The sequence below is a fragment of the Heterodontus francisci genome, chromosome 46, assembly GCF_036365525.1.
Source record: "Heterodontus francisci isolate sHetFra1 chromosome 46, sHetFra1.hap1, whole genome shotgun sequence".
NCBI classification, from domain to species: Eukaryota; Metazoa; Chordata; class Chondrichthyes; order Heterodontiformes; family Heterodontidae; genus Heterodontus; species Heterodontus francisci.
The window spans coordinates 19,109,941-19,135,159 of record NC_090416.1 but is presented as its reverse complement, the minus strand read 5'-3'; the positions used below and the strand labels follow the sequence as shown (position 1 = coordinate 19,135,159).

Below are 25,219 nucleotides of genomic sequence, written 5' to 3'. Positions count from 1 at the left end.
CCAGTGAGAGTCAGTGTGTGTGGAACCCGTACCTCAGTGAGAGTCAGTGTGTGTGGAACCCGAACCCCAGTGAGAGTCAGTGTGTGTGGGACCCATACCCCAGTGAGAGTCAGTGTGTGTGGAACCTGTACCTCAGTGAGAGGCAGTGTGTGGGAAACGTACCCCAGTGAGAGTCAGTGTGTGGGAAACGTACCCCAGTGAGAGTCAGTGTGTGGGAAACGTACCCCAGTGAGAGTCAGTGTGTGTGAGACCCTCACCCCAGTGAGAGTCAGTGTGTGGGAAACGTACCCCAGTGAGAGTCAGTGTGTGTGAGACCCTCACCCCAGTGAGAGTCAGTGTGTGTGGAACCCGAACCCCAGTGAGAGTCAGTGTGTGTGGGACCCTCACCCCAGTGAGAGTCAGTGTGTGTGGAACCCGAACCCCAGTGAGAGTCAGTGTGTGTGGGACCCTCACCCCAGTGAGAGTCAGTGTGTGTGGAACCCGTACCCCAGTGAGAGTCAGTGTGTGTGGAACCCGAACTCCAGTGAGAGTCAGTGTGTGTGGAACCCGAACCCCAGTGAGAGTCAGTGTGTGTGGAACCCGTACCTCAGTGAGAGTCAGTGTGTGTGGGACCCATACCCCAGTGAGAGTCAGTGTGTGTGGAACCCGTACCCCAGTGAGAGTCAGTGTGTGTGGGACCCGTACCTCAGTGAGAGTCAGTGTGTGTGGGACCCATACCCCAGTGAGAGTCAGTGTGTGTGGAACCCGTACCCCAGTGACAGTCAGTGTGTGTGGAACCCGTACCTCAGTGAGAGTCAGTGTGTGTGGGACCCATACCCCAGTGAGAGTCAGTGTGTGTGGAACCCGTACCCCAGTGAGAGTCAGTGTGTGTGGGACCCATACCCCAGTGAGAGTCAGTGTGTGTGAGACCCATACCCCAGTGAGAGTCAGTGTGTGTGGAACCCGTACCTCAGTGAGAGTCAGTGTGTGTGGGACCCGTACCCCAGTGAGAGTCAGTGTGTGTGGAACCCGTACCTCAGTGAGAGTCAGTGTGTGGGAAACGTACCCCAGTGAGAGTCAGTGTGTGGGAAACGTACCCCAGTGAGAGTCAGTGTGTGGGAAACGTACCCCAGTGAGAGTCAGTGTGTGTGAGACCCATACCCCAGTGAGAGTCAGTGTGTGGGAAACGTACCCCAGTGAGAGTCTGTGTGTGGGAAACGTACCCCAGTGAGAGTCAGTGTGTGTGAGACCCATACCCCAGTGAGAGTCAGTGTGTGTGGAACCCGAACCCCAGTGAGAGTCAGTGTGTGTGGAACCCGTACCCCAGTGAGAGTCAGTGTGTGTGGAACCCGTACCCGAGTGAGAGTCAGTGTGTGTGGAACCCGAACTCCAGTGAGAGTCAGTGTGTGTGGAACCCGTACCCGAGTGAGAGTCAGTGTGTGTGGAACCCGTACCCGAGTGAGAGTCAGTGTGTGTGGAACCCGTACCCGAGTGAGAGTCAGTGTGTGTGGAACCCGAACCCCAGTGAGAGTCAGTGTGTGTGGGACCCATACCCCAGTGAGAGTCAGTGTGTGTGGAACCCGAACCCCAGTGAGAGTCAGTGTGTGTGGGACCCGTACCCCAGTGAGAGTCAGTGTGTGTGGAACCCGTACCTGAGTGAGAGTCAGTGTGTGTGGGACCCATACCCCAGTGAGAGTCAGTGTGTGTGGAACCCGTAACCCAGTGAGAGTCAGTGTGTGTGGGACCCATACCCCAGTGAGAGTCAGTGTGTGGAACCCGTACCCCAGTGAGAGTCAGTGTGTGGGAAACGTACCCCAGTGAGAGTCAGTGTGTGGGAAACGTACCCCAGTGAGAGTCAGTGTGTGGGAAACGTACCCCAGTGAGAGTCAGTGTGTGTGAGACCCTCACCCCAGTGAGAGTCAGTGTGTGTGGGACCCTCACCCCAGTGAGAGTCAGTGTGTGTGGAACCCGTACCCGAGTGAGAGTCAGTGTGTGTGAGACTAGTACCCCAGTGAGAGTCAGTGTGTGTGGAACCCGAACTCCAGTGAGAGTCAGTGTGTGTGGAACCCGAACCCCAGTGAGAGTCAGTGTGTGTGGAACCCGTACCTCAGTGAGAGTCAGTGTGTGTGGGACCCATACCCCAGTGAGAGTCAGTGTGTGTGGAACCCGTACCCCAGTGAGAGTCAGTGTGTGTGGAACCCGTACCTCAGTGAGAGTCAGTGTGTGTGGGACCCATACCCCAGTGAGAGTCAGTGTGTGTGGAACCCGTACCCCAGTGAGAGTCAGTGTGTGTGGGACCCATACCCCAGTGAGAGTCAGTGTGTGTGGAACCCGTACCTCAGCGAGAATCAGTGTGTGGGAAACGTACCCCAGTGAGAGTCAGTGTGTGGGAAACGTACCCCAGTGAGAGTCAGTGTGTGGGAAACGTACCCCAGTGAGAGTCAGTGTGTGTGAGACCCATACCCCAGTGAGAGTCAGTGTGTGGGAAACGTACCCCAGTGAGAGTCTGTGTGTGGGAAACGTACCCCAGTGAGAGTCAGTGTGTGTGAGACCCATACCCCAGTGAGAGTCAGTGTGTGTGGAACCCGTACCCCAGTGAGAGTCAGTGTGTGTGGAACCCGAACCCCAGTGAGAGTCAGTGTGTGTGGGACCCGTACCCCAGTGAGAGTCAGTGTGTGTGGAACCCGTACCCCAGTGAGAGTCAGTGTGTGTGGGACCCATACCCCAGTGAGAGTCAGTGTGTGTGGAACCCGTACCCCAGTGAGAGTCAGTGTGTGTGGAACCCGTACCTCAGTGAGAGTCAGTGTGTGTGGGACCCATACCCCAGTGAGAGTCAGTGTGTGTGGAACCCGTACCTCAGTGAGAGTCAGTGTGTGTGGAACCCGAACCCCAGTGAGAGTCAGTGTGTGTGGGACCCATACCCCAGTGAGAGTCAGTGTGTGTGGAACCCGTACCCCAGTGAGAGTCAGTGTGTGTGGAACCCGTACCTCAGTGAGAGTCAGTGTGTGTGGGACCCATACCCCAGTGAGAGTCAGTGTGTGTGGAACCCGTACCTCAGTGAGAGTCAGTGTGTGGGAAACGTACCCCAGTGAGAGTCTGTGTGTGGGAAACGTACCCCAGTGAGAGTCAGTGTGTGTGAGACCCATACCCCAGTGAGAGTCAGTGTGTGGGAAACGTACCCCAGTGAGAGTCAGTGTGTGTGGAACCCGAACCCCAGTGAGAGTCAGTGTGTGTGGAACCCGTACCCGAGTGAGAGTCAGTGTGTGTGGAACCCGTACCCAAGTGAGAGCCAGTGTGTGTGGAACCCGAACTCCAGTGAGAGTCAGTGTGTGTGGAACCCGTACCCGAGTGAGAGTCAGTGTGTGTGGAACCCGTACCCGAGTGAGAGTCAGTGTGTGTGGAACCCGAACTCCAGTGAGAGTCAGTATGTGTGGGACCCATACCCCAGTGAGAGTCAGTGTGTGTGGAACCCATACCCCAGTGAGAGTCAGTGTGTGGGAAACGTACCCCAGTGAGAGTCTGTGTGTGGGAAACGTACCCCAGTGAGAGTCAGTGTGTGTGAGACCCATACCCCAGTGAGAGTCAGTGTGTGTGGAACCCGTACCCGAGTGAGAGTCAGTGTGTGTGGAACCCGAACCCCAGTGAGAGTCAGTGTGTGTGGGACCCGTACCCCAGTGAGAGTCAGTGTGTGTGGAACCCGTACCCCAGTGAGAGTCAGTGTGTGTGGGACCCATATCCCAGTGAGAGTCAGTGTGTGTGGAACCCGTACCCCAGTGAGAGTCAGTGTGTGTGGAACCCGTACCTCAGTGAGAGTCAGTGTGTGTGGGACCCATACCCCAGTGAGAGTCAGTGTGTGTGGAACCCGTACCTCAGTGAGAGTCAGTGTGTGTGGAACCCGAACCCCAGTGAGAGTCAGTGTGTGTGGGACCCATACCCCAGTGAGAGTCAGTGTGTGTGGAACCCGTACCCCAGTGAGAGTCAGTGTGTGTGGAACCCGTACCTCAGTGAGAGTCAGTGTGTGTGGGACCCATACCCCAGTGAGAGTCAGTGTGTGTGGAACCCGTACCTCAGTGAGAGTCAGTGTGTGGGAAACGTACCCCAGTGAGAGTCAGTGTGTGTGAGACCCATACCCCAGTGAGAGTCAGTGTGTGGGAAACGTACCCCAGTGAGAGTCTGTGTGTGGGAAACGTACCCCAGTGAGAGTCAGTGTGTGTGAGACCCATACCCCAGTGAGAGTCAGTGTGTGGGAAACGTACCCCAGTGAGAGTCAGTGTGTGTGGAACCCGAACCCCAGTGAGAGTCAGTGTGTGTGGAACCCGTACCCGAGTGAGAGTCAGTGTGTGTGGAACCCGTACCCAAGTGAGAGCCAGTGTGTGTGGAACCCGAACTCCAGTGAGAGTCAGTGTGTGTGGAACCCGTACCCGAGTGAGAGTCAGTGTGTGTGGAACCCGTACCCGAGTGAGAGTCAGTGTGTGTGGAACCCGAACTCCAGTGAGAGTCAGTATGTGTGGGACCCATACCCCAGTGAGAGTCAGTGTGTGTGGAACCCGAACCCCAGTGAGAGTCAGTGTGTGTGGGACCCGTACCCCAGTGAGAGTCAGTGTGTGTGGAACCCGTACCTCAGTGAGAGTCAGTGTGTGTGGGACCCATACCCCAGTGAGAGTCAGTGTGTGGGAAACGTACCCCAGTGAGAGTCAGTGTGTGGGAAACGTACCCCAGTGAGAGTCAGTGTGTGTGAGACCCATACCCCAGTGAGAGTCAGTGTGTGGGAAACGTACCCCAGTGAGAGTCTGTGTGTGGGAAACGTACCCCAGTGAGAGTCAGTGTGTGTGAGACCCATACCCCAGTGAGAGTCAGTGTGTGGGAAACGTACCCCAGTGAGAGTCAGTGTGTGTGGAACCCGAACCCCAGTGAGAGTCAGTGTGTGTGGAACCCGTACCCGAGTGAGAGTCAGTGTGTGTGGAACCCGTACCCAAGTGAGAGCCAGTGTGTGTGGAACCCGAACTCCAGTGAGAGTCAGTGTGTGTGGAACCCGTACCCGAGTGAGAGTCAGTGTGTGTGGAACCCGTACCCGAGTGAGAGTCAGTGTGTGTGGAACCCGAACTCCAGTGAGAGTCAGTATGTGTGGGACCCATACCCCAGTGAGAGTCAGTGTGTGTGGAACCCGAACCCCAGTGAGAGTCAGTGTGTGTGGGACCCGTACCCCAGTGAGAGTCAGTGTGTGTGGAACCCGTACCTGAGTGAGAGTCAGTGTGTGTGGGACCCATACCCCAGTGAGAGTCAGTGTGTGTGGAACCCGTACCCCAGTGAGAGTCAGTGTGTGTGGAACCCGTACCTCAGTGAGAGTCAGTGTGTGTGGGACCCGTACCTCAGTGAGAGTCAGTGTGTGTGGAACCCGAACCCCAGTGAGAGTCAGTGTGTGTGGGACCCATACCCCAGTGAGAGTCAGTGTGTGTGGAACCCGTACCCCAGTGAGAGTCAGTGTGTGTGGGACCCGTACCCCAGTGAGAGTCAGTGTGTGTGTGGAACCCGTACCCCAGTGAGAGTCAGTGTGTGTGGAACCCGTACCTCAGTGAGAGTCAGTGTGTGTGGGACCCATACCCCAGTGAGAGTCAGTGTGTGTGGAACCCGTACCTCAGTGAGAGTCAGTGTGTGGGAAACGTACCCCAGTGAGAGTCAGTGTGTGGGAAACGTACCCCAGTGAGAGTCAGTGTGTGGGAAACGTACCCCAGTGAGAGTCAGTGTGTGTGAGACCCATACCCCAGTGAGAGTCAGTGTGTGGGAAACGTACCCCAGTGAGAGTCTGTGTGTGGGAAACGTACCCCAGTGAGAGTCAGTGTGTGTGAGACCCATACCCCAGTGAGAGTCAGTGTGTGGGAAACGTACCCCAGTGAGAGTCAGTGTGTGTGGAACCCGAACCCCAGTGAGAGTCAGTGTGTGTGGAACCCGAACCCCAGTGAGAGTCAGTGTGTGTGGAACCCGAACCCCAGTGAGAGTCAGTGTGTGTGGAACCCGAACCCCAGTGAGAATCAGTGTGTGTGGGACCCATACCCCAGTGAGAGTCAGTGTGTATGGGACCAGTACCCCAATGAGAGTCAGTGTGTGTGGAACCTGTACCCCAGTGAGAGTCAGTGTGTGTAGAACCCGTACCCCAGTGAGAGTCAGTGTGTGTGGGACCAGTACCCCAGTGAGAGTCAGTGTGTGTGGGACCCGTACCCCATTGAGAGTCAGTGTGTGTGGGACCCTCACCCCAGTGAGAGTCAGTGTGTTTGGAACCCGTACCCCAGTGAGAGTCAGTGTGTGTGGGACCCTCACCCCAGTGAGAGTCAGTGTGTGTGGAACCCGTACCCCAGTGAGAGTCAGTGTGTGTGGGACCCGTACCCCAGTGAGAGTCAGTGTGTGTGGGACCTGTACCCCAGTGAGAGTCAGTGTGTGTGGAACCCGTACCCCAGTGAGAGTCAGTGTGTGTGGAACCCGTACCCCAGTGAGAGTCAGTGTGTGTGGGACCCATACCCCAGTGAGAGTCAGTGTGTGTGGAACCCGTACCCCAATGAGAGTCAGTGTGTGTGGGACCCTCACCCCAGTGAGAGTCAGTGTGTGTGGAACCCATACCCCAGTGAGAGTCAGTGTGTGTGGAACCCGTACCCCAGTGAGAGTCAGTGTGTGTGGGACCCGTACCCCAGTGAGAGTCAGTGTGTGTGGGACCTGTACCCCAGTGAGAGTCAGTGTGTGTGGAACCCGTACCCCAGTGAGAGTCAGTGTGTGTGGAACCCGTACCCCAGTGAGAGTCAGTGTGTGTGGGACCCGTACCCCAGTGAGAATCAGTGTGTGTGGGACCCTCACCCAAGTGAGAGTCAGTGTGTGTGGGACCCGTACCCGAGTGAGAGTCAGTGTGTGTGGAACCCGTACCCCAGTGAGAGTCAGTGTGTGTGAGACTAGTACCCCAGTGAGAGTCAGTGTGTGTGGAACCCGAACTCCAGTGAGAGTCAGTGTGTGTGGAACCCGAACCCCAGTGAGAGTCAGTGTGTGTGGAACCCGTACCTCAGTGAGAGTCAGTGTGTGTGGGACCCATACCCCAGTGAGAGTCAGTGTGTGTGGAACCCGTACCCCAGTGAGAGTCAGTGTGTGTGGGACCCATACCCCAGTGAGAGTCAGTGTGTGTGGAACCCGTACCCCAGTGAGAGTCAGTGTGTGTGGAACCCGTACCCCAGTGAGAGTCAGTGTGTGTGGAACCTGTACCTCAGTGAGAGTCAGTGTGTGTGGGACCCATACCCCAGTGAGAGTCAGTGTGTGTGGGACCCATACCCCAGTGAGAGTCAGTGTGTGTGGAACCCGTACCCCAGTGACAGTCAGTGTGTGTGGAACCCGTACCCCAGTGAAAGTCAGTGTGTGGAACCCGTACCTCAGTGAGAGTCAGTGTGTGGGAAACGTACCTCAGTGAGAGTCAGTGTGTGTGGGACCCATACCCCAGTGAGAGTCAGTGTGTGTGGAACCCGTACCCCAGTGAGAGTCAGTGTGTGTGGAACCCGTACCTCAGTGAGAGTCAGTGTGTGTGGGACCCATACCCCAGTGAGAGTCAGTGTGTGTGGAACCCGTACCCCAGTGAGAGTCAGTGTGTGTGGAACCCGTACCTCAGTGAGAGTCAGTGTGTGGGAAACGTACCCCAGTGAGAGTCAGTGTGTGGGAAACGTACCCCAGTGAGAGTCAGTGTGTGTGAGACCCATACCCCAGTGAGAGTCAGTGTGTGTGGAACCCGTACCCCAGTGAGAGTCAGTGTGTGTGGAACCCGTACCCGAGTGAGAGTCAGTGTGTGTGGAACCCGTACCCGAGTGAGAGTCAGTGTGTGTGGAACCCGTACCCGAGTGAGAGTCAGTGTGTGTGGAACCTGTACCCGAGTGAGAGTCAGTGTGTGTGGAACCCGTACCCGAGTGAGAGTCAGTGTGTGTGGAACCCGAACTCCAGTGAGAGTCAGTGTGTGTGGAACCCGTACCCGAGTGAGAGTCAGTGTGTGTGGAACCCGAACCCCAGTGAGAGTCAGTGTGTGTGGGACCCATACCCCAGTGAGAGTCAGTGTGTGTGGAACCCGAACCCCAGTGAGAGTCAGTGTGTGTGGGACCCGTACCCCAGTGAGAGTCAGTGTGTGTGGAACCCGTACCTGAGTGAGAGTCAGTGTGTGTGGGACCCGTACCCCAGTGAGAGTCAGTGTGTGTGGAACCCGTACCCCAGTGAGAGTCAGTGTGTGTGGAACCCGTACCCCAGTGAGAGTCAGTGTGTGTGGGACCCGTACCCCAGTGAGAGTCAGTGTGTGTGGAACCCGTACCCCAGTGAGAGTCAGTGTGTGTGGAACCCGTACCCCAGTGAAAGTCAGTGTGTGGAACCCGTACCCCAGTGAGAGTCAGTGTGTGTGTGGAACCCGAACCCCAGTGAGAGTCAGTGTGTGTGGAACCCGAACCCCAGTGAGAGTCAGTGTGTGTGGGACCCATACCCCAGTGAGAGTCAGTGTGTGTGGAACCCGTACCCCAGTGAGAGTCAGTGTGTGTGGGACCCATACCCCAGTGAGAGTCAGTGTGTGTGGAACCCGTACCTCAGTGAGAGTCAGTGTGTGGGAAACGTACCCCAGTGAGAGTCAGTGTGTGGGAAACGTACCCCAGTGAGAGTCAGTGTGTGGGAAACGTACCCCAGTGAGAGTCAGTGTGTGGGAAACGTACCCCAGTGAGAGTCAGTGTGTGGGAAACGTACCCCAGTGAGAGTCAGTGTGTGGGAAACGTACCCCAGTGAGAGTCAGTGTGTGTGAGACCCATACCCCAGTGAGAGTCAGTGTGTGGGAAACGTACCCCAGTGAGAGTCTGTGTGTGGGAAACGTACCCCAGTGAGAGTCAGTGTGTGTGAGACCCATACCCCAGTGAGAGTCAGTGTGTGGGAAACGTACCCCAGTGAGAGTCAGTGTGTGTGGAACCCGAACCCCAGTGAGAGTCAGTGTGTGTGGAACCCGAACCCCAGTGAGAGTCAGTGTGTGTGGAACCCGAACCCCAGTGAGAGTCAGTGTATGTGGAACCCGAACCCCAGTGAGAATCAGTGTGTATGGGACCAGTACCCCAATGAGAGTCAGTGTGTGTGGAACCCGTACCCCATTGAGAGTCAGTGTGTGTGGGACCCGTACCCCAGTGAGAATCAGTGTGTGTGGGACCCTCACCCCAGTGAGAGTCAGTGTGTGTGGAACCCATACCCCAGTGAGAGTCAGTGTGTGTGGGACCCGTACCCCAGTGAGAGTCAGTGTGTATGGGACCAGTACCCCAATGAGAGTCAGTGTGTGTGGAACCTGTACCCCAGTGAGAGTCAGTGTGTGTAGAACCCGTACCCCAGTGAGAGTCAGTGTGTGTGGGACCAGTACCCCAGTGAGAGTCAGTGTGTGTGGGACCCGTACCCCATTGAGAGTCAGTGTGTGTGGGACCCGTACCCCAGTGAGAATCAGTGTGTGTGGGACCCTCACCCCATTGAGAGTCAGTGTGTGTGGAACCCATACCCCAGTGAGAGTCAGTGTGTGTGGAACCCGTACCCCAGTGAGAGTCAGTGTGTGTGGGACCCGTACCCCAGTGAGAGTCAGTGTGTGTGGGACCTGTACCCCAGTGAGAGTCAGTGTGTGTGGAACCCGTACCCCAGTGAGAGTCAGTGTGTGTGGAACCCGTACCCCAGTGAGAGTCAGTGTGTGTGGAACCCGTACCCCAGTGAGAATCAGTGTGTGTGAGACCTGTACCCCAGTGAGAATCAGTGTGTGTGGGACCCTCACCCAAGTGAGAGTCAGTGTGTGTGGGACCCGTACCCCAGTGAGAGTCAGTGTGTGTGGGACCCGTACCCCAGTGAGAGTCAGTGTGTGTGGGACCCGTACCCCAGTGAGTGTCAGTGTGTGTGGGACCCGTACCCCAGTGAGTTTCAGTGTGTGTGGGACCCGTACCCCAGTGAGAGTCAGTGTGTGTGAGACCCGTACCCCAGTGAGAGTCAGTGTGTGTGGGACCCGTACCCCAGTGAGAGTCAGTGTGTGTGGAACCCGTACCCCAGTGAGAGTCAGTGTGTGTGGGACCCGTACCCCAGTGAGTTTCAGTGTGTGTGGAACCCGTACCCCAGTGAGAGTCAGTGTGTGTGAGACCCATACCCCAGTGAGAGTCAGTGTGTGTGGAACCCGAACCCCAGTGAGAGTCAGTGTGTGTGGAACCCGTACCCGAGTGAGAGTCAGTGTGTGTGAGACTAGTACCCCAGTGAGAGTCAGTGTGTGTGGAACCCGAACCCCAGTGAGAGTCAGTGTGTGTGAGACCCATACCCCAGTGAGAGTCAGTGTGTGTGGAACCCGAACCCCAGTGAGAGTCAGTGTGTGTGGAACCCGTACCCCAGTGAGAGTCAGTGTGTGTGGAACCCGAACTCCAGTGAGAGTCAGTGTGTGTGGAACCCGTACCCGAGTGAGAGTCAGTGTGTGTGGAACCCGTACCCCAGTGAGAGTCAGTGTGTGTGGGACCCGTACCCCAGTGAGAGTCAGTGTGTGTGGAACCCGAACCCCAGTGAGAGTCAGTGTGTGTGGGACCCGAACTCCAGTGAGAGTCAGTGTGTGTGGAACCCGAACCCCAGTGAGAGTCAGTGTGTGTGGGACCCATACCCCAGTGAGAGTCAGTGTGTGTGGAACCCGTACCCCAGTGAGAGTCAGTGTGTGTGGAACCCGTACCTCAGTGAGAGTCAGTGTGTGGGAAACGTACCCCAGTGAGAGTCAGTGTGTGGGAAACGTACCCCAGTGAGAGTCAGTGTGTGGGAAACGTACCTCAGTGAGAGTCAGTGTGTGGGAAACGTACCCCAGTGAGAGTCAGTGTGTGGGAAACGTACCCCAGTGAGAGTCAGTGTGTGGGAAACGTACCCCAGTGAGAGTCTGTGTGTGGGAAACGTACCCCAGTGAGAGTCAGTGTGTGTGGAACCCGAACCCCAGTGAGAGTCAGTGTGTGTGGAACCCGAACCCCAGTGAGAGTCAGTGTGTGTGGAACCCGAACCCCAGTGAGAGTCAGTGTGTGTGGAACCCGAACCCCAGTGAGAGTCAGTGTGTGTGGGACCCGAACCCCAATGAGAGTCAGTGTGTGTGGAACCCGTACCCGAGTGAGAGTCAGTGTGTGTGGAACCCGAACCCCAGTGAGAGTCAGTGTGGGTGGGACCCGAACCCCAGTGAGAATCAGTGTGTATGGGACCAGTACCCCAGTGAGAGTCAGTGTGTGTGGAACCCGTACCCCAGTGAGAGTCAGTGTGTGTGGGACCCGTACCCCAGTGAGAGTCAGTGTGTGTGGGACCCGTACCCCAGTGAGAATCAGTGTGTGTGGGACCTGTACCCCAGTGAGAATCAGTGTGTGTGGGACCCTCACCCAAGTGAGAGTCAGTGTGTGTGGGACCCGTACCCCAGTGAGAGTCAGTGTGTGTGGGACCTGTACCCCAGTGAGAGTCAGTGTGTGTGGGACCCCTACCCCAGTGAGAGTCAGTGTGTGTGGGACCCGTACCCCAGTGAGAGTCAGTGTGTGTGGAACCCGTACCCCAGTGAGAGTCAGTGTGTGTGGGACCCGTACCCCAGTGAGAGTCAGTGTGTGTGGGACCCGTACCCCAGTGAGTTTCAGTGTGTGTGGGACCCGTACCCCAGTGAGAGTCAGTGTGTGTGGAACCCGTACCCTAGTGAGTGTCAGTGTGTGTGGAACCCGTACCCTAGTGAGAGTCAGTGTGTGTGGGACCCGTACCCCAGTGAGAGTCAGCGTGTGTGGAACCCGTACCCCAGTGAGAGTCAGTGTGTGTGGGACCCTCACCCCAGTGAGAGTCAGTGTGTGTGGGACCCGTACCCCAGTGAGAGTCAGTGTGTGTGGGACCCGTACCCCAGTGAGTGTCAGTGTGTGTGGGACCCGTACCCCAGTGAGAGTCAGTGTGTGTGGGACCCGTACCCCAGTGAGTGTCAGTGTGTGTCTGATGTACCCTTGTGTAGACATGATGAAAATTCTGCCTGCTTATTTACTGTTAACAAACCTGAGTAGCACAAATGACCGGCTTGCCAGCATGATTGCATCGTCCAATTATCATCTTCTGAGCCAGGAATACTTTCTCCGCTGGGATCTCAATGCCGAGGTCTCCACGAGCAACCATGATCCCATCACTGGCCTCCAAAATCTCATCAAACCTGAAGCAGGGGGAGATATTCGTAGGGTTTTGTCAATCAATCCCTGACCCTCCCCTTCTGTCCATTAGACCCTGACCGTTAAACCCTGACTCACCCACCCTGACCGTTATACCCTGACCGTTAAAACCCTGACTCTCCCACCCTGACCGTTATACCCTGACCGTTAAACCCTGACTCTCCCACCCTGACCGTTAAACCCTGAACCTCCCTTCCTGACTGTTATACCCTGACCGTTAAACCCTGACTCTCCCACCCTGACCGTTAAACCCTGAACCTCCCTTCCTGACTGTTATACCCTGACCGTTAAACCCTGACTCTCCCACCCTGACCGTTATACCCTGACCGTTAAACCCTGACCCTCCCACCCTGACCATTACACTCTGACTGTTAAACCCTGACCCTCCCACCCTGACCATTACACGCTGACCCTCCCACCCTGACCGTTAAACCCTGACCCTCCCACCCTGACCGTTATACCCTGACCGTTGAACCCTGACCCTCCCACCCTGACCATTACACTCTGACCCTCCCACCCTGACCGTTAAACCCTGACCCTCCCACCCTGACCCTCCCATCCTGACGGTTATACCCTGACCGTTAAACCCTGACCCTCCCACCCTGACCATTACACTCTGACCCTCCCACCCTGACCGTTAAACCCTGACCCTCCCACCCTGACCATTACACTCTGGCCCTCCCACCCTGACCGTTAAACCCTGACCCTCCCACCCTGACCATTACACTCTGACCCTCCCACCCTGACCGTTAAACCCTGACCCTCCCACCCTGACCATTACACTCTGACCCTCCCACCCTGACCGTTAAACCCTGACCCTCCCACCCTGACCGTTATACCCTGACGGTTAAACCCTGACCCTCCCACCCTGACCGTTAACTCTGACCCTCCCGCCCTGACCATTACACTCTGAACCTCCCACCCTGACCGTTAACTCTGACCCTCCCGCCCTGACCATTACACTCTGACCCTCCCACCCTGACCGTTAACTCTGACCCTCCCGCCTTGACCCTCTCACCCTGCTCACCACTCACTGGCCGACACGTGCTTGCATGCTGAACACTCACACTAGTCCTACATGACTGACCGCTTGCCCCAACCCCACCACGTTGACCCCTGACCCCGCCCCATTACCGCCGCACTCCCTCGTGATTCTCGATCTTGCTGATGATTTTGATGTCCTTCCCCTTGTCCCCGAGGATCTGCCGGATTGTCCGAACGTCGTCTCCTTTGCGGATGAAAGAGGCAAATATCATGTCGACCCCAAGCTCCAGGCCGAAGCGCAAGTCCTGCACGTCCTGTTCGGACACGGCCGGGAGGTTGAGGGCCGCCTCCGGCAGGTTCACCCCCTTCCTGCTGCAGAGTGTTCCCCCATTCTCCACCTCCGTCAGGCAGTAATCCGGCCCTGGACAGACAGCAAGTAGACAGCAGGTCAGAGGTTAGGGGTCAGGACTGTGGCAGCTCAGGGTCACTGTGTCCAACTCAGAGTGGCTAACCACATCTCTAAACCCAAATTCCCACTCACACCATTCAACCAATCAGGTGTCAGTCATGGCTCCATTGGTTGCACTCTGGTGAGTCAGAAAGTCCCAGGTTCAAGTCCTACTGCAGCGACTTCAGCAGAATATCCACACCGGCAGATTCACAAATCACTGGGAGTAGCAACACAGGTTAATGAGGCTGTAAAAAATGCAAACCAATCCTGAGGACTCATTTCCAGAGGAAAAGAACTGAGAAGTAGAGAAGTTATGTTTAACTTGTAGCGAACCTTGTTTAGACCACACTTGGGAGTCCTACAAACAGTTCTTATAGGGGCATAAGAGTATAGAGGCATGGCAGAAGGTGCAAAAATGATATACAAGGATGATACCAGAACAGAGAGGTTATAATTCCCAGGAAAGACTGAGCAGACTGGGGCCCTTTTCTGTTGAAAAGAGAAGGCTGAGGGGTGACCCGATAAATTAAAATTACGAAAGGGTAAACAGAGAGAAGATGCTTCCTCTTGTAGGCAAAACAAGAACAAGGGGGCATCAATATAAGACAGTCACTAATAAATCCAATGGGGAATTCAGGAGAAACATCTTTCTGACTCGAGGAGGCAATAAGCAGCGAATCCTTACAGCAGCAGAACCAGTGCCTGCGGAGACCAAGGGTGATGGTGAGAATGAGAGAGCAATACCATTCAGTGTCTGCCTCCCCCACCTCGGAGACCCCCACTCTCTGAGACCCCCACCACCCCCCCCCCACCCTCCGAGACCCCCACACTCTCCGAGACCCCCACACTCTCCGAGACCCCCGCCACCCCCCTACCCTCACCATGATCCCTCACCGTGATCCCCACCAGCCTCCAAAACCATCCCACTCTCTGAGACCCCCACCACCCTCTGAGACACCCCCCCAGCCTCCGAGAGCCCCCCACTCACCGTGATCCCCACCACCCTCCGAGCCCCTCGCCACTCTCTGTGACCCCCCTCACCCAATTTCTGTTACTCCCCCCTCACCCACTCTCTGTGACACCCTCCTCACCCACTCTGTGACCCCGTCCTCACCCACTCTCTGTGACCCCCTCCTCACCCACTCTCTGTGACCCCCTCACCCAATCTCTGTGACCCCCCCTCACCCAATTTCTGTTACTCCCCCCCTCACCCAATCTCTGTAACCCACTCTTCACCCACTCCTTGACCCCCCCACCCACTCTCTGTGACCCCCCCCCCTCACCCAATTTCTGTTACTCCCCCCCTCACCCAATCTCTGTAACCCACTCTTCACCCACTCCTTGACCCCCCCCCCACCCACTCTCTGTGACCCCCCCCCCCTCACCCAATCTCTGTTACTGCCCCTCACCCACTCTGGAACAGTCAGGCTGATGCCCTCTGCCCGACATGGCTCCAATGCCCGTCGTCATGGAAACAGCTCGGGCTCCGGGGTAGACCTACCGATCTCTGTGATCAGGAGTGCGATCAGACCATCATCAATGAAAATCTTCCCGCCCACTCTCACCACTTGTGCCAGGTTCTTGTAATCGATCCATACCAGCTGCTCACTGCACTGCTCCCTCAGGCTCCAGTCAGTGGTCACTTTAACCTCTGACCCTTTCAACAGCTCCACCTCCCCGCCCTCGCTCTGCAACAGAAAGGTCGAAAGTTTGGAGTCACACAGGCCGACACACAGCCTGTCTCAACACCCACTAAACCCCTCGAGAGCAGAAAACATGAAGAAAGACAGCAGAACTGAGTGAAAGAATAATGGGGCTCGGTACATTTATTCTATATATAAACCACCCGAACCCCTCGATTAGATTCCAGTCTGTGACTCACTCCCAGGTATCTGTTATTCTATATATAAACCACCCGAACCCCTCGATTAGATTCCAGTCTGTAACTCACTCCCGGATATCTGTTATTCTATATATAAAGCACCCCAAACCCCTCGATTAGATTCCAGTCTGTAACTCACTCCCAGGTCTCTGTTATTCTATATATAAAACACCCCGAACCCCTCGATTAGATTCCAGTCTGTGACTCACTCCCGGGTATCTGTTATTCTATATATAAACCACCCCGAACCCCTCGATTAGATTCCAGTCTGTAACTCTCTCCCGGGTATCTGTTATTCTTTATATAAACCATCTGAACTCCTCAATCGGACGACCTTTCCCCACCCCCCAACCCCAGTTCTCCTGGAGATTACTCACTCCTTTGACGAGTCCGGTGCGGATTTCTGGTCCCTTTGTATCGAGTGCGATGCCTACGATCCTCTGGTAGAGTGGGTTGGAGGAGAAGCTATTTGCAGCTTGTCGGATGTTTCTGATGGAGCCAGCATGATACTGGTGGAAACAGGGAGGGAGAGAGTCAATCCCCAGCGGAGGAGCAGAAAGAGCAGGAGGAGGAGGGCAGGGCTGTGGGGAGGCAGAGGAGCAGAGAGTTGGGTTAACAGGAAAGGACAGACTCGGGTATCAACCTGTCCCCATGCTCCCACCCCTGCCCCCAGCAAATCAGGACGTTATCCAGTGGGCAGCTTGTGGGTGGCAGTTGGATTAAGGAGCCCCATGTTACCCCCGTACCTCAGCCAGAGTCAGTGCCCTCTGAGGAGGTGAGGAAGCAACAGGGATAATTTCACAGAAAAGGGAGACTTTGTCTCTATATATACACACATAAACACACACAAACACAAAAACAAACACACACACACACAAAAATACAAACACACACACACACAAAAACACAAACACAACACACAAAAACACACACGCACACACTCAAAAAGCAAACACACACACACAAAAACACACACGCGCACACACAAAAACACAAACACAACACACAAAAACACACACGCACACACTCAAAAAGCAAACACACAAACACACACGCACACACTCAAAAAGCAAACACACACACACAAAAAAACAAACACACGCACAAAAAAACAATCACACGCACAAAAACAAACACACACACGCACAAAAACAAACACACACACGCACAAAAACAAACACACACACACACAAAAACACACACGCACACACTCAAAAAGCAAACACACACACACAAAAAAACAAACACACACGCACAAAAACAAACACACACACGCACAAAAACAAACACACACACGCACAAAAACAAACACACTCAAAAAAACAAACACACACACGCACAAAAACAAACACACACACACAAAAAAACAAACACACACGCACAAAAACAAACACACACGCACAAAAACAAACACACACACGCACAAACACACGCGCACAAAAACAAACACGCGCACAAAAACAAACACACGCGCACAAAAACAAACACACACACGCACAAAAACAAACACACACACGCACAAAAACAAACACACGCACAAATACAAACACACACGCACAAAAACAAACACACACACGCACAAAAACAAACACACACACGCACAAAAACAAACACACACGCACAAAAACAAACACACACGCACAAAAACAAACACACACACGCACAAAAACAAACACACACGCACAAAAACAAATACACACACGCACAAAAACAAACACACACATGCACGAAACAAACACACACACGCACAAAAACAAATACACACACACACAAAAACAAACACACACACGCACAAAAACAAACACACACATGCACAAAAACAAATATACACACGCACAAAAACAAATACACACACGCACAAAAACAAACACACACGCACAAAAACAAACACACACGCACAAAAACAAACACACACGCACAAAACAAACACACACACGCACAAAACAAACACACACACGCACAAAAACAAACACACACACGCACAAAAACAAACACACACACGCACAAAACAAACACACACACACACAAAAACAAACACACACACACACAAACAAATACACACACACAAAAACAAATACACACACACAAAAACAAACACACACACGCCCAAAACAAACACACACACACAAAAACAAACACACACACACACAAAAACAAACACACACGCACAAAAACAAACACACACGCACAAAAACAAACACACACGCACAAAAACAAACACACACGCACAAAAACAAACACACACGCACAAAAACAAACACACACACGCACAAAAACAAACACAGACACGCACAAAACAAACACACACACGCACAAAACAAACACACACACGCACAAAAACAAACACACACACACACACAAACACAAACACAACACACACAAAAACACAACTGGACAGGGAGTTAGTTGAAGACGGGATTGGGTTCAGCTGTGATCCCCTCCATAGTTGGATAGCCGGCACTTACTAACTGGATTCGTACATCTAGGGAGAGTGACTGGCATCCGAAGAGCTGAGGGTCAATTCCTATTGGGGGCACAGGGGTGGGAGTATTCTCAGATTGAAGGACGGGGCAGTCAGTGTTGATCCCCAGCAGTCGGAGAAACGAGCAGGAATAGACAATTCTGTAATCCTATGTCCTATTTTCAGGTCAGCTCATTCCGCGGGCTGAGCAGTCTCACCTCGTGAGACCCATGGGAGAAGTTCAGTCGAGCAATGTTCATTCCAGCTTTTATCATTTCCTTAAGGGTTTCCACAGAACGAGACGCTGGGCCTGTAATCAGAGAGAAGTGGCGATCATTACAGGCACACCAGAGATGGTCATTACAGACCCACCAGTGACAGCCATTACACTCCCACCAGTGACGGCCATGACACTCCCACCAGTGACGGCCATGACACTCCCACCAGTGACGGCCATTACACTCCCACCAGTGACGGCCATTACATGCCCACCAATGATAGTCATTACAAGCCCACCAGTGATGGTCATTACAGGCCCACCTTCCTTTCCTTCCTTTTTGGCCTCCTTGTCTTGAGAGACAATGGGTAAGCACCTGGAGGGGGTCAGTGGTTTGTGAAGCAGCGCCTGGAGTAGCTATAAAGGCCAATTCTAGAGTGACAGGCTCTTCCACAGGCGCTGCAGGTAAAATTGGTTGTCGGGGCTGTTGCACAGTTGGCTCTCAACTTACACTGCTATCTTTTTTCCTGCCAACTGCTAAGTCTCTTCGACTCGCCTCTCTTTAGCCCCGCCTTTATGGCTGCCCGCCAGCTCTGGCGATCGCTGGCAACTGACTCCCACGACTTGTGATCAATGTCACAGGATCTTAATGTCACGTTTGCAAACGTCTTTAAAGCGGAGACATGGATGGCCAGTGGGTCTGATACCAGTGGCGAGCTCACTGTACAATGTGTCTTTGGGGATCCTGCCATCTTCCATGTGGCTCACATGGCCAAGACATCTCAAGCACCGTTGGCTTAGTCGGGCGTATAAGCTGGGGATGTTGGCCGCCTCGAGGACTTCTGTGTTGGAGATACGGTCCTGCCACCTGATGCCAAGGATTCTCTGGAGGCAGTGAAGATGGAATGCGTTGAGATGTCGCTCTTGGCTGACATACGTTGTCCAGGCCTTGCTGCCATAGAGCAAGGTACTGAGGACACAGGCTTGAAACACTCGGACTTTTGTGTTCCGTGTCAGTGTGCCATTTTCCCGCACTCTCTTGGCCAGTCTGGACATAGCAGCGGATGCCTTTCCCATGCGCTTGTTGATTTCTGCATCTGGAGACAGGTTACTCGTGATGGTTGAGCCCAGGTAGGCGAACTCTGGAACCACTTCCAGACTGTGGTCGTCCTGTCCCATGATGTTTGTTTTTTTGAAACTGATGGTTAGGCCAAATTCATTGCAGGCAGCCGCAAGCCTGTCGATGAGTCTCTGCAGACACTCTTCTGTGTGGGATGTTAATGCAGCATCGTCAGCAAAGAGGAGTTCCCTGATGGGGCCTTTCCGTACTTTGGTCTTCGCTCCAAGACGGGCAAGGTTGAACAAGCTGCCACCTGATCTTGTGTGGAGGAAAATTTCTTCTTCTGAAGACTTAAGCGCATGTGAGAGCAGCAGGGAGAAGAAGATCCCAAACAGTGTAGGTGTGAGAACACAGCCCTGTTTCACACCACTCAGGTTAGGAAAGGGGTCTGATGAGGCACCGCTATGCTGAATTGTGCCTTTCCTTTTGTCATGGAATGAGGTGATGATACTTGGTAGCTTTGGTGGACATCCGATCTTTGCTAGTAGTCTGAAGAGACCACGTCTGCTGACGAGGTCAAAGGCTTTGGTAAGATCAATGAAAGCAATGTAGAGGGGCATCTGTTGTTCACGGCATTTCTCCTGTAGCTGTCAAAGGGAGAACAGCATGTCAGTGGTGGATCTCTCTGCTCGAAAGCCGCACTGTGCCTCAGGGTAGACACGCTCAACCAGCTTCTGGAGTCTGTTTAAAACGACTCGAGCGAAGACTTTCCCCACTATGCTGAGCAGGGAGATTCCACGGTAGTTGTTGCAGTCACTGCGGTCACCCTTGTTCTTATAGAGGGTGATGATATTGGCATCGCGCATGTCCTGAGGTACTGCTCCCTCGTCCCAGCAAAGCAGTTCATGTAGTGCTGAGAGTATAGCAGGCTTGGCACTCTTGATTATTTCAGGGGTAATGATGAACAGCCAACAAAATCGGAGCTCAGTAACGCCATCGATTCTCTAGCCAGCAGAAAAGCCCCTGGAAAGGACAGGCCAACCAGTGATGGTCATTACAGGCCCACCAATGACGGCCATTACAGGCCCACCAATGACGGCCATTAGAGGCCCACCAGTGACGGCCATTAAAATTCCCAGTGATGATCATTACAAGCCCACCAGTGACTGTCATTACAGGCCCACCAGTGGGAATCATTACATTCCCACCAGTGGGAATCATTACTCTCCCACCAGTGATGGTCGTTACAGACCCAGCAGTGACAACTGTTACAGGACCACCAGTTATGGCCATTACACTCCCACCAGAGACGGCCATTACAGGCTCACCAGTGACGGCCATTACACGCCCACCAGTGACGGCCATTAAAATTCCCACCAGTGACGGCCATTAAAATTTCCACCAGTGATGATCATTACAGGCCCACCAGTGATGGTCATTACAGACCCAGCAGTGACGGCCATTACAGGCCCACCAGTGATGGTCATCACAGGCCCACCAGTGACAGATATTACACTTATACAAGTGACAGTCATACACTCCCACCAGTGATGGTCATCACAAGCCGACCAGTGATGGCCATTAGACTCCCATCGGTGGCAGTCATTACAGGCCCACCAGTGACGATTACTACAGGCCTACCAGTGAGTATTACTACAGGCCCACCAGTGACTATTACTACAGGCCCACCAGTGACTATTACTACAGGCCCACCAGTGACGGCCATTACAGGCCCACCAGTGACAGTCATTACACTCCCACAGTGAGAGTCATTACATTCCCACCAGTGATGGTCATTGTAGACCCGCCAGTGATGGTCATTACAGATACACCCTGACGGAGTTGAGAGAGTTTCAGTTGCGGTATTGTGCAGTGACCACTGCCTGAGCCCTGAGCCCATGCACTGGCCAAGTGCCTACCAATGGTGCAGATAATGCTGGTGTTCGGGCACTAGTGGGTTCAGAGTCGATGTCGAGCAGGCAGAGGTGCTCGAGGAAGCTGTCTGCCAGTGCTGCATTCAGCTGCTGTTTCTGGATGAAGGCGCTGCCCAGCTCATGGAACAACTGCTCTCTGGTACTCATTGCCTCCTCGCTAAAACGTCTCCTGGAATCTACAACAGGAATCAAGACACACAAAGTGACCTGAGTAATAGAGGAACCCAGTGGAAAGACTGGGGGAGAGGGAGGGGGAGCGGCTGGGGAAAGGCCAGGGGAGAGGGTGGGGAAAGACTGGGGGAGAGGGAGGGGAAAGGCTGGGGAAAGGCCAGGAGAGAGGGTGGGGAAAGACTGGGGGAGAGGGAGGGGAAAGGCTGGGGGAGGGGGAGGGGGAGCGGCTGGGGAAAGGCCAGGGGAGAGGGTGGGGAAAGACTGGGGGAGAGGGAGGGGACAGGCTGGGGGAGGGGGAGCGGCTGGGGAAAGACTGGGGGAGAGGGTGGGGAAAGACTGGGGGAGAGGGTGGGGAAAGACTGGGGGAGGGGAGGGGGAGGGGGAGGGGGAGGCGGGCTGGGGGAAAGGCCAGGGGAGAGGGTGGGGAAAGACTGGGGGAGAGGGAGGGGGAGTGGCTGGGGAAAGGCCAGGGGAGAGGGTGGGGAAAGACTGGGGGAGAGGGAGGGGAAAGGCTGGGGGAGAGGGAGGGGAAAGGCTGGGGGAGGGGGAGGGGGAGCGGCTGGGGAGAGGGTGGGGAAAGACTGGGGGAGAGGGTGGGGAAAGACTGGGGGAGAGGGAGGGGAAAGGCTGGGGGAGGGGGAGCGGCTGGGGAAAGGCCAGGGGATAGGGTGGGGAAAGACTGGGGGAGAGGGAGGGGAAAGGCTGGGGGAGGGGGAGCGGCTGGGGAAAGGCCAGGGGAGAGGGTGGGGAAAGACTGGGGGAGAGGGTGGGGAAAGACTGGGGGAGAGGGAGGGGGAGTGGCTGGGGAAAGGCGAGGGGAGAGGGTGGGGAAAGACTGGGGGAGAGGGAGGGGGAGTGGCTGGGGAAAGGCGAGGGGAGAGGGTGGGGAAAGACTGGGGGAGAGGGAGGGGAAAGGCTGGCGGAGGGGGAGGGGGAGCGGCTGGGGAAAGGCCAGGGGAGAGGGTGGGGAAAGACTGGGGGAGAGGGAGGGGAGCGGCTGGGGAAAGGCCAGGGGAGAGGGTGGGTAAAGACTGGGGGAGAGGGAGGGGGAGCGGCTGGGGAAAGGCCAGGGGAGAGGGTGGGGAAAGACTGGGGAGGGGGAGCGGCTGGGGAAAGGCCAGGGGAGAGGGTGGGGAAAGACTGGGGGAGAGGGAGGGGGAGCGGCTGGGAAAGGCCAGGGGAGAGGGTGAGGAAAGACTGGGGGAGAGGGAGGGGGAGCGGCTGGGGAAAGGCCAGGGGAGAGGGTGGGGAAAGGCTGGGGGAGAGGGAGGGGGAGCGGCTGGGGAAAGGCCAGGGAGAGGGTGGGGAAAGGCTGGGGAAGGGGGAGGGGGAGGGGGAGCGGCTGGGGGAGGGGGAGGGGGAGCGGCTGGGGAAAGGCCAGGGGAGAGGGTGGGGAAAGGCTGGGGGAGGGGGAGGGGGAGCGGCTGGGGAAAGGCCGGGGGAGAGGGTGGGGAAAGGCTGGGGGAGAGGGAGGGGAAAGGCTGGGGGAGGGGGAGGGAGAGCGGCTGGGGAAAGGCCAGGGGAGAGGGTGGGGAAAAACTGGGGGAGAGGGAGGGGGAGCGGCTGGGGAAAGGCCAGGGGAGAGGGTGGGGAAAGGCTGGGGGAGAGGGAGGGGGGAGCGGCTGGGGAAAGGCCAGGGGAGAGGGTGGGGAAAGACTGGGGGAGAGGGAGGGGGAGCGGCAGGGGAAAGGCCAGGGGAGAGGGTGGGGAAAGGCTGGGGGAGGGGGAGCGGGTGGGGAAAGGCCAGGGGAGAGGGTGGGGAAAGGCAGGGGGAAGGGAATTCCAGGGGAGAGGGAGAGGGTGGGGAAAGGCTGGGGGAGGGGGAGGGGGAGCGGCTGGGGAAAGGCCAGGGGAGAGGGGTGGGAAAGGCTGGGGGAGGGGGAGGGGAAATTCCAGGGGAGAGGGAGAGGGTGGGGAAAGGCTGGGGGAGGGGGAGGGGAAATTCCAGGGGAGAGGGAGAGGGAGAGGGTGGGGAAAGGCTGGGGGAGGGGGAGGGGGAGCGGCTGGGGAAAGGCCAGGGGAGAGGGTGGAGAAAGGCTGGGGGAGGGGGAGGGGGAGCGGCTGGGGAAAGGCCAGGGGAGAGGGTGGAGAAAGGCTGGGGGAGGGGGAGGGGAAATTCCAGGGGAGAGGGAGAGGGTGGGAAAGGCTGGGGGAGGGGGAGGGGCTGGGGAAAGGCTGGGGGAGGGGGAGGGGAAATTCCAGGGGAGAGGGAGAGGGTGGGGAAAGGCTGGGGGAAGGGGAGCGGCTGGGGAAAGGCTGGGGGAGGGGGAGGGGAAATTCCAGGGGAGAGGGAGAGGGTGGGGAAAGGCTGGGGGGAGAGGGAGCGGCTGGGGAAAGGCTGGGGGAGGGGGAGGGGAAATTCCAGGGGAGAGGGAGAGAGTGGGGAAACTCCGGGGAAGGGGGAGAGGGAGGGACTATGAGGGAGGGGGAGAAGAGGGAGGGGAGAGAGGGAGGGGGGAGAGAGGGAGATGGTGGGAGGGGGAGTGAAGCAAGATGACGAAGATGGGAAACAAGAGCGGAGAGTGAGGGGAGGGAGGAATAGGGCAGGGGTGGAGGAGTAGAGGAGAGGGGGGGGGAAGATGAAGGTAGAAGAGGGAGGGGCAGAAGGGAAGGGAGGGGAGTGGGAGAAGAAGGAGGGGTGTGAGAGGGGGTGGGGAGGGGAGTGAGACGTTAGGGAGGATGGTGAGAGAGGGTAGGATGGGCAGTGTGAGAGGTTGGGAAGGGGAGGGGGAGATATGGGAGCAGTGTGGCTGAGGGGTGGGGGTGAGGAGAGGGAGGGGGAAGGGGAGAGTGGAGGGTGGAGAGGGAGGGGGAAGGGGGCGAGGGAAGGGGGTGAGGGAGGGGGGCAAGGGAGGGGGGCAAGGGAGGGGGGGCAAGGGAGGGGAGAGGGAAGGGGGGGCTGGGGGGGAGAGAGACAACTTGGGGGGGGGGGGACAGTGATGGGTGGGGGGGGGGAGGGGGACAGAGACGGCTGGTGGGGGGGGGGGAGAGGGAGGGCTGGTGGGGGGGGGTGGAGAGAAACGGCTGGGGGGGGAGAGAGACGGCTGGGGAGGGAAGATCGAGACGGCTGGGGGTGGGGGAGAGAGACGGCTGGGGGGGGGAGGAGAGAGACGGCTGGGGAGGGAAGATCGAGACGGCTGGGGGTGGGGGAGAGAGACGGCTGGGGGGGAGGAGAGAGACGGCTGGGGGGGGAGGAGAGAGACGGCTGGGGGGGGGAGGAGAGAGACAGCTGGGGGTGGGGGGGAGAGACGGCTGGGGGGGGGGTGGAGAGAGAGGGCTGGGGTGGGGGGGGAGAGACGGCTGGGGGGGGGGGGGAGAGAGACGGCTGGGGTGGGGGGGAGACGGCTGGGGGGGGGGGAGAGAGACGACTGGGGGGGGGGGGGAGAGAGACGACTGGGGGGGGGGCGGGGGAGAGGGAGACGGCTGGGGGTGAGGGAGGGGGGAGAGGGTGACGGTGAGGGACTGTGAGGACACGGTGTGATACGAACCTGACATGGTGAGCGAGGTTTGATACGGTCTCCCAGTTTGCTGTTACAGCCTGTTCCCCAACTCCGAGAGACTGATCGACACAATGAACTCTTGGCCTTTACAAAGCTCTCAATCCCTGCATTAATATTTAACTGAACAGCCCATGATCCAACATGACCCCCTCTCTCTCTCTCCTCCAATTAAATCAGGGATGGGAGTCATTTACTCTTAGACTGTGTGACAAGTGGAGAGCTTGGAACAGTTACCAGACTCAACACCCCTCAGCGCCTTATCCCCCTCTCCCTTCCCTCCAGCCCCTTGCACCCAATCCCTTCCCCCTTCCTCACTCCCACCCCATTCCTGCCCGGAAGCTCTCCTGGCTGGCATCCCACATTCCAAACTCTGTCCACTT

At 56.2% G+C, this 25,219-nt stretch overlaps 1 protein-coding gene across 1 annotated transcript in view; it reads right to left on the bottom strand.

Moving 5' to 3' along the window:
* LOC137356802 (pyruvate kinase PKM-like) overlaps positions 1-24,936 on the bottom strand; it is a 37,824-nt gene extending 12,888 nt beyond the window's left edge. The window contains 8 exon segments of the mRNA XM_068022584.1: positions 12,013-12,163; positions 13,314-13,584; positions 15,116-15,302; positions 15,874-16,005; positions 18,176-18,267; positions 21,154-21,177; positions 21,180-21,344; positions 24,828-24,936. Of these exon segments, the coding sequence (XP_067878685.1) occupies positions 12,013-12,163; positions 13,314-13,584; positions 15,116-15,302; positions 15,874-16,005; positions 18,176-18,267; positions 21,154-21,177; positions 21,180-21,344; positions 24,828-24,834 (1,029 nt within the window). The 5' untranslated portion in view covers positions 24,835-24,936.
* Positions 24,937-25,219: the final 283 nt, after the last annotated feature.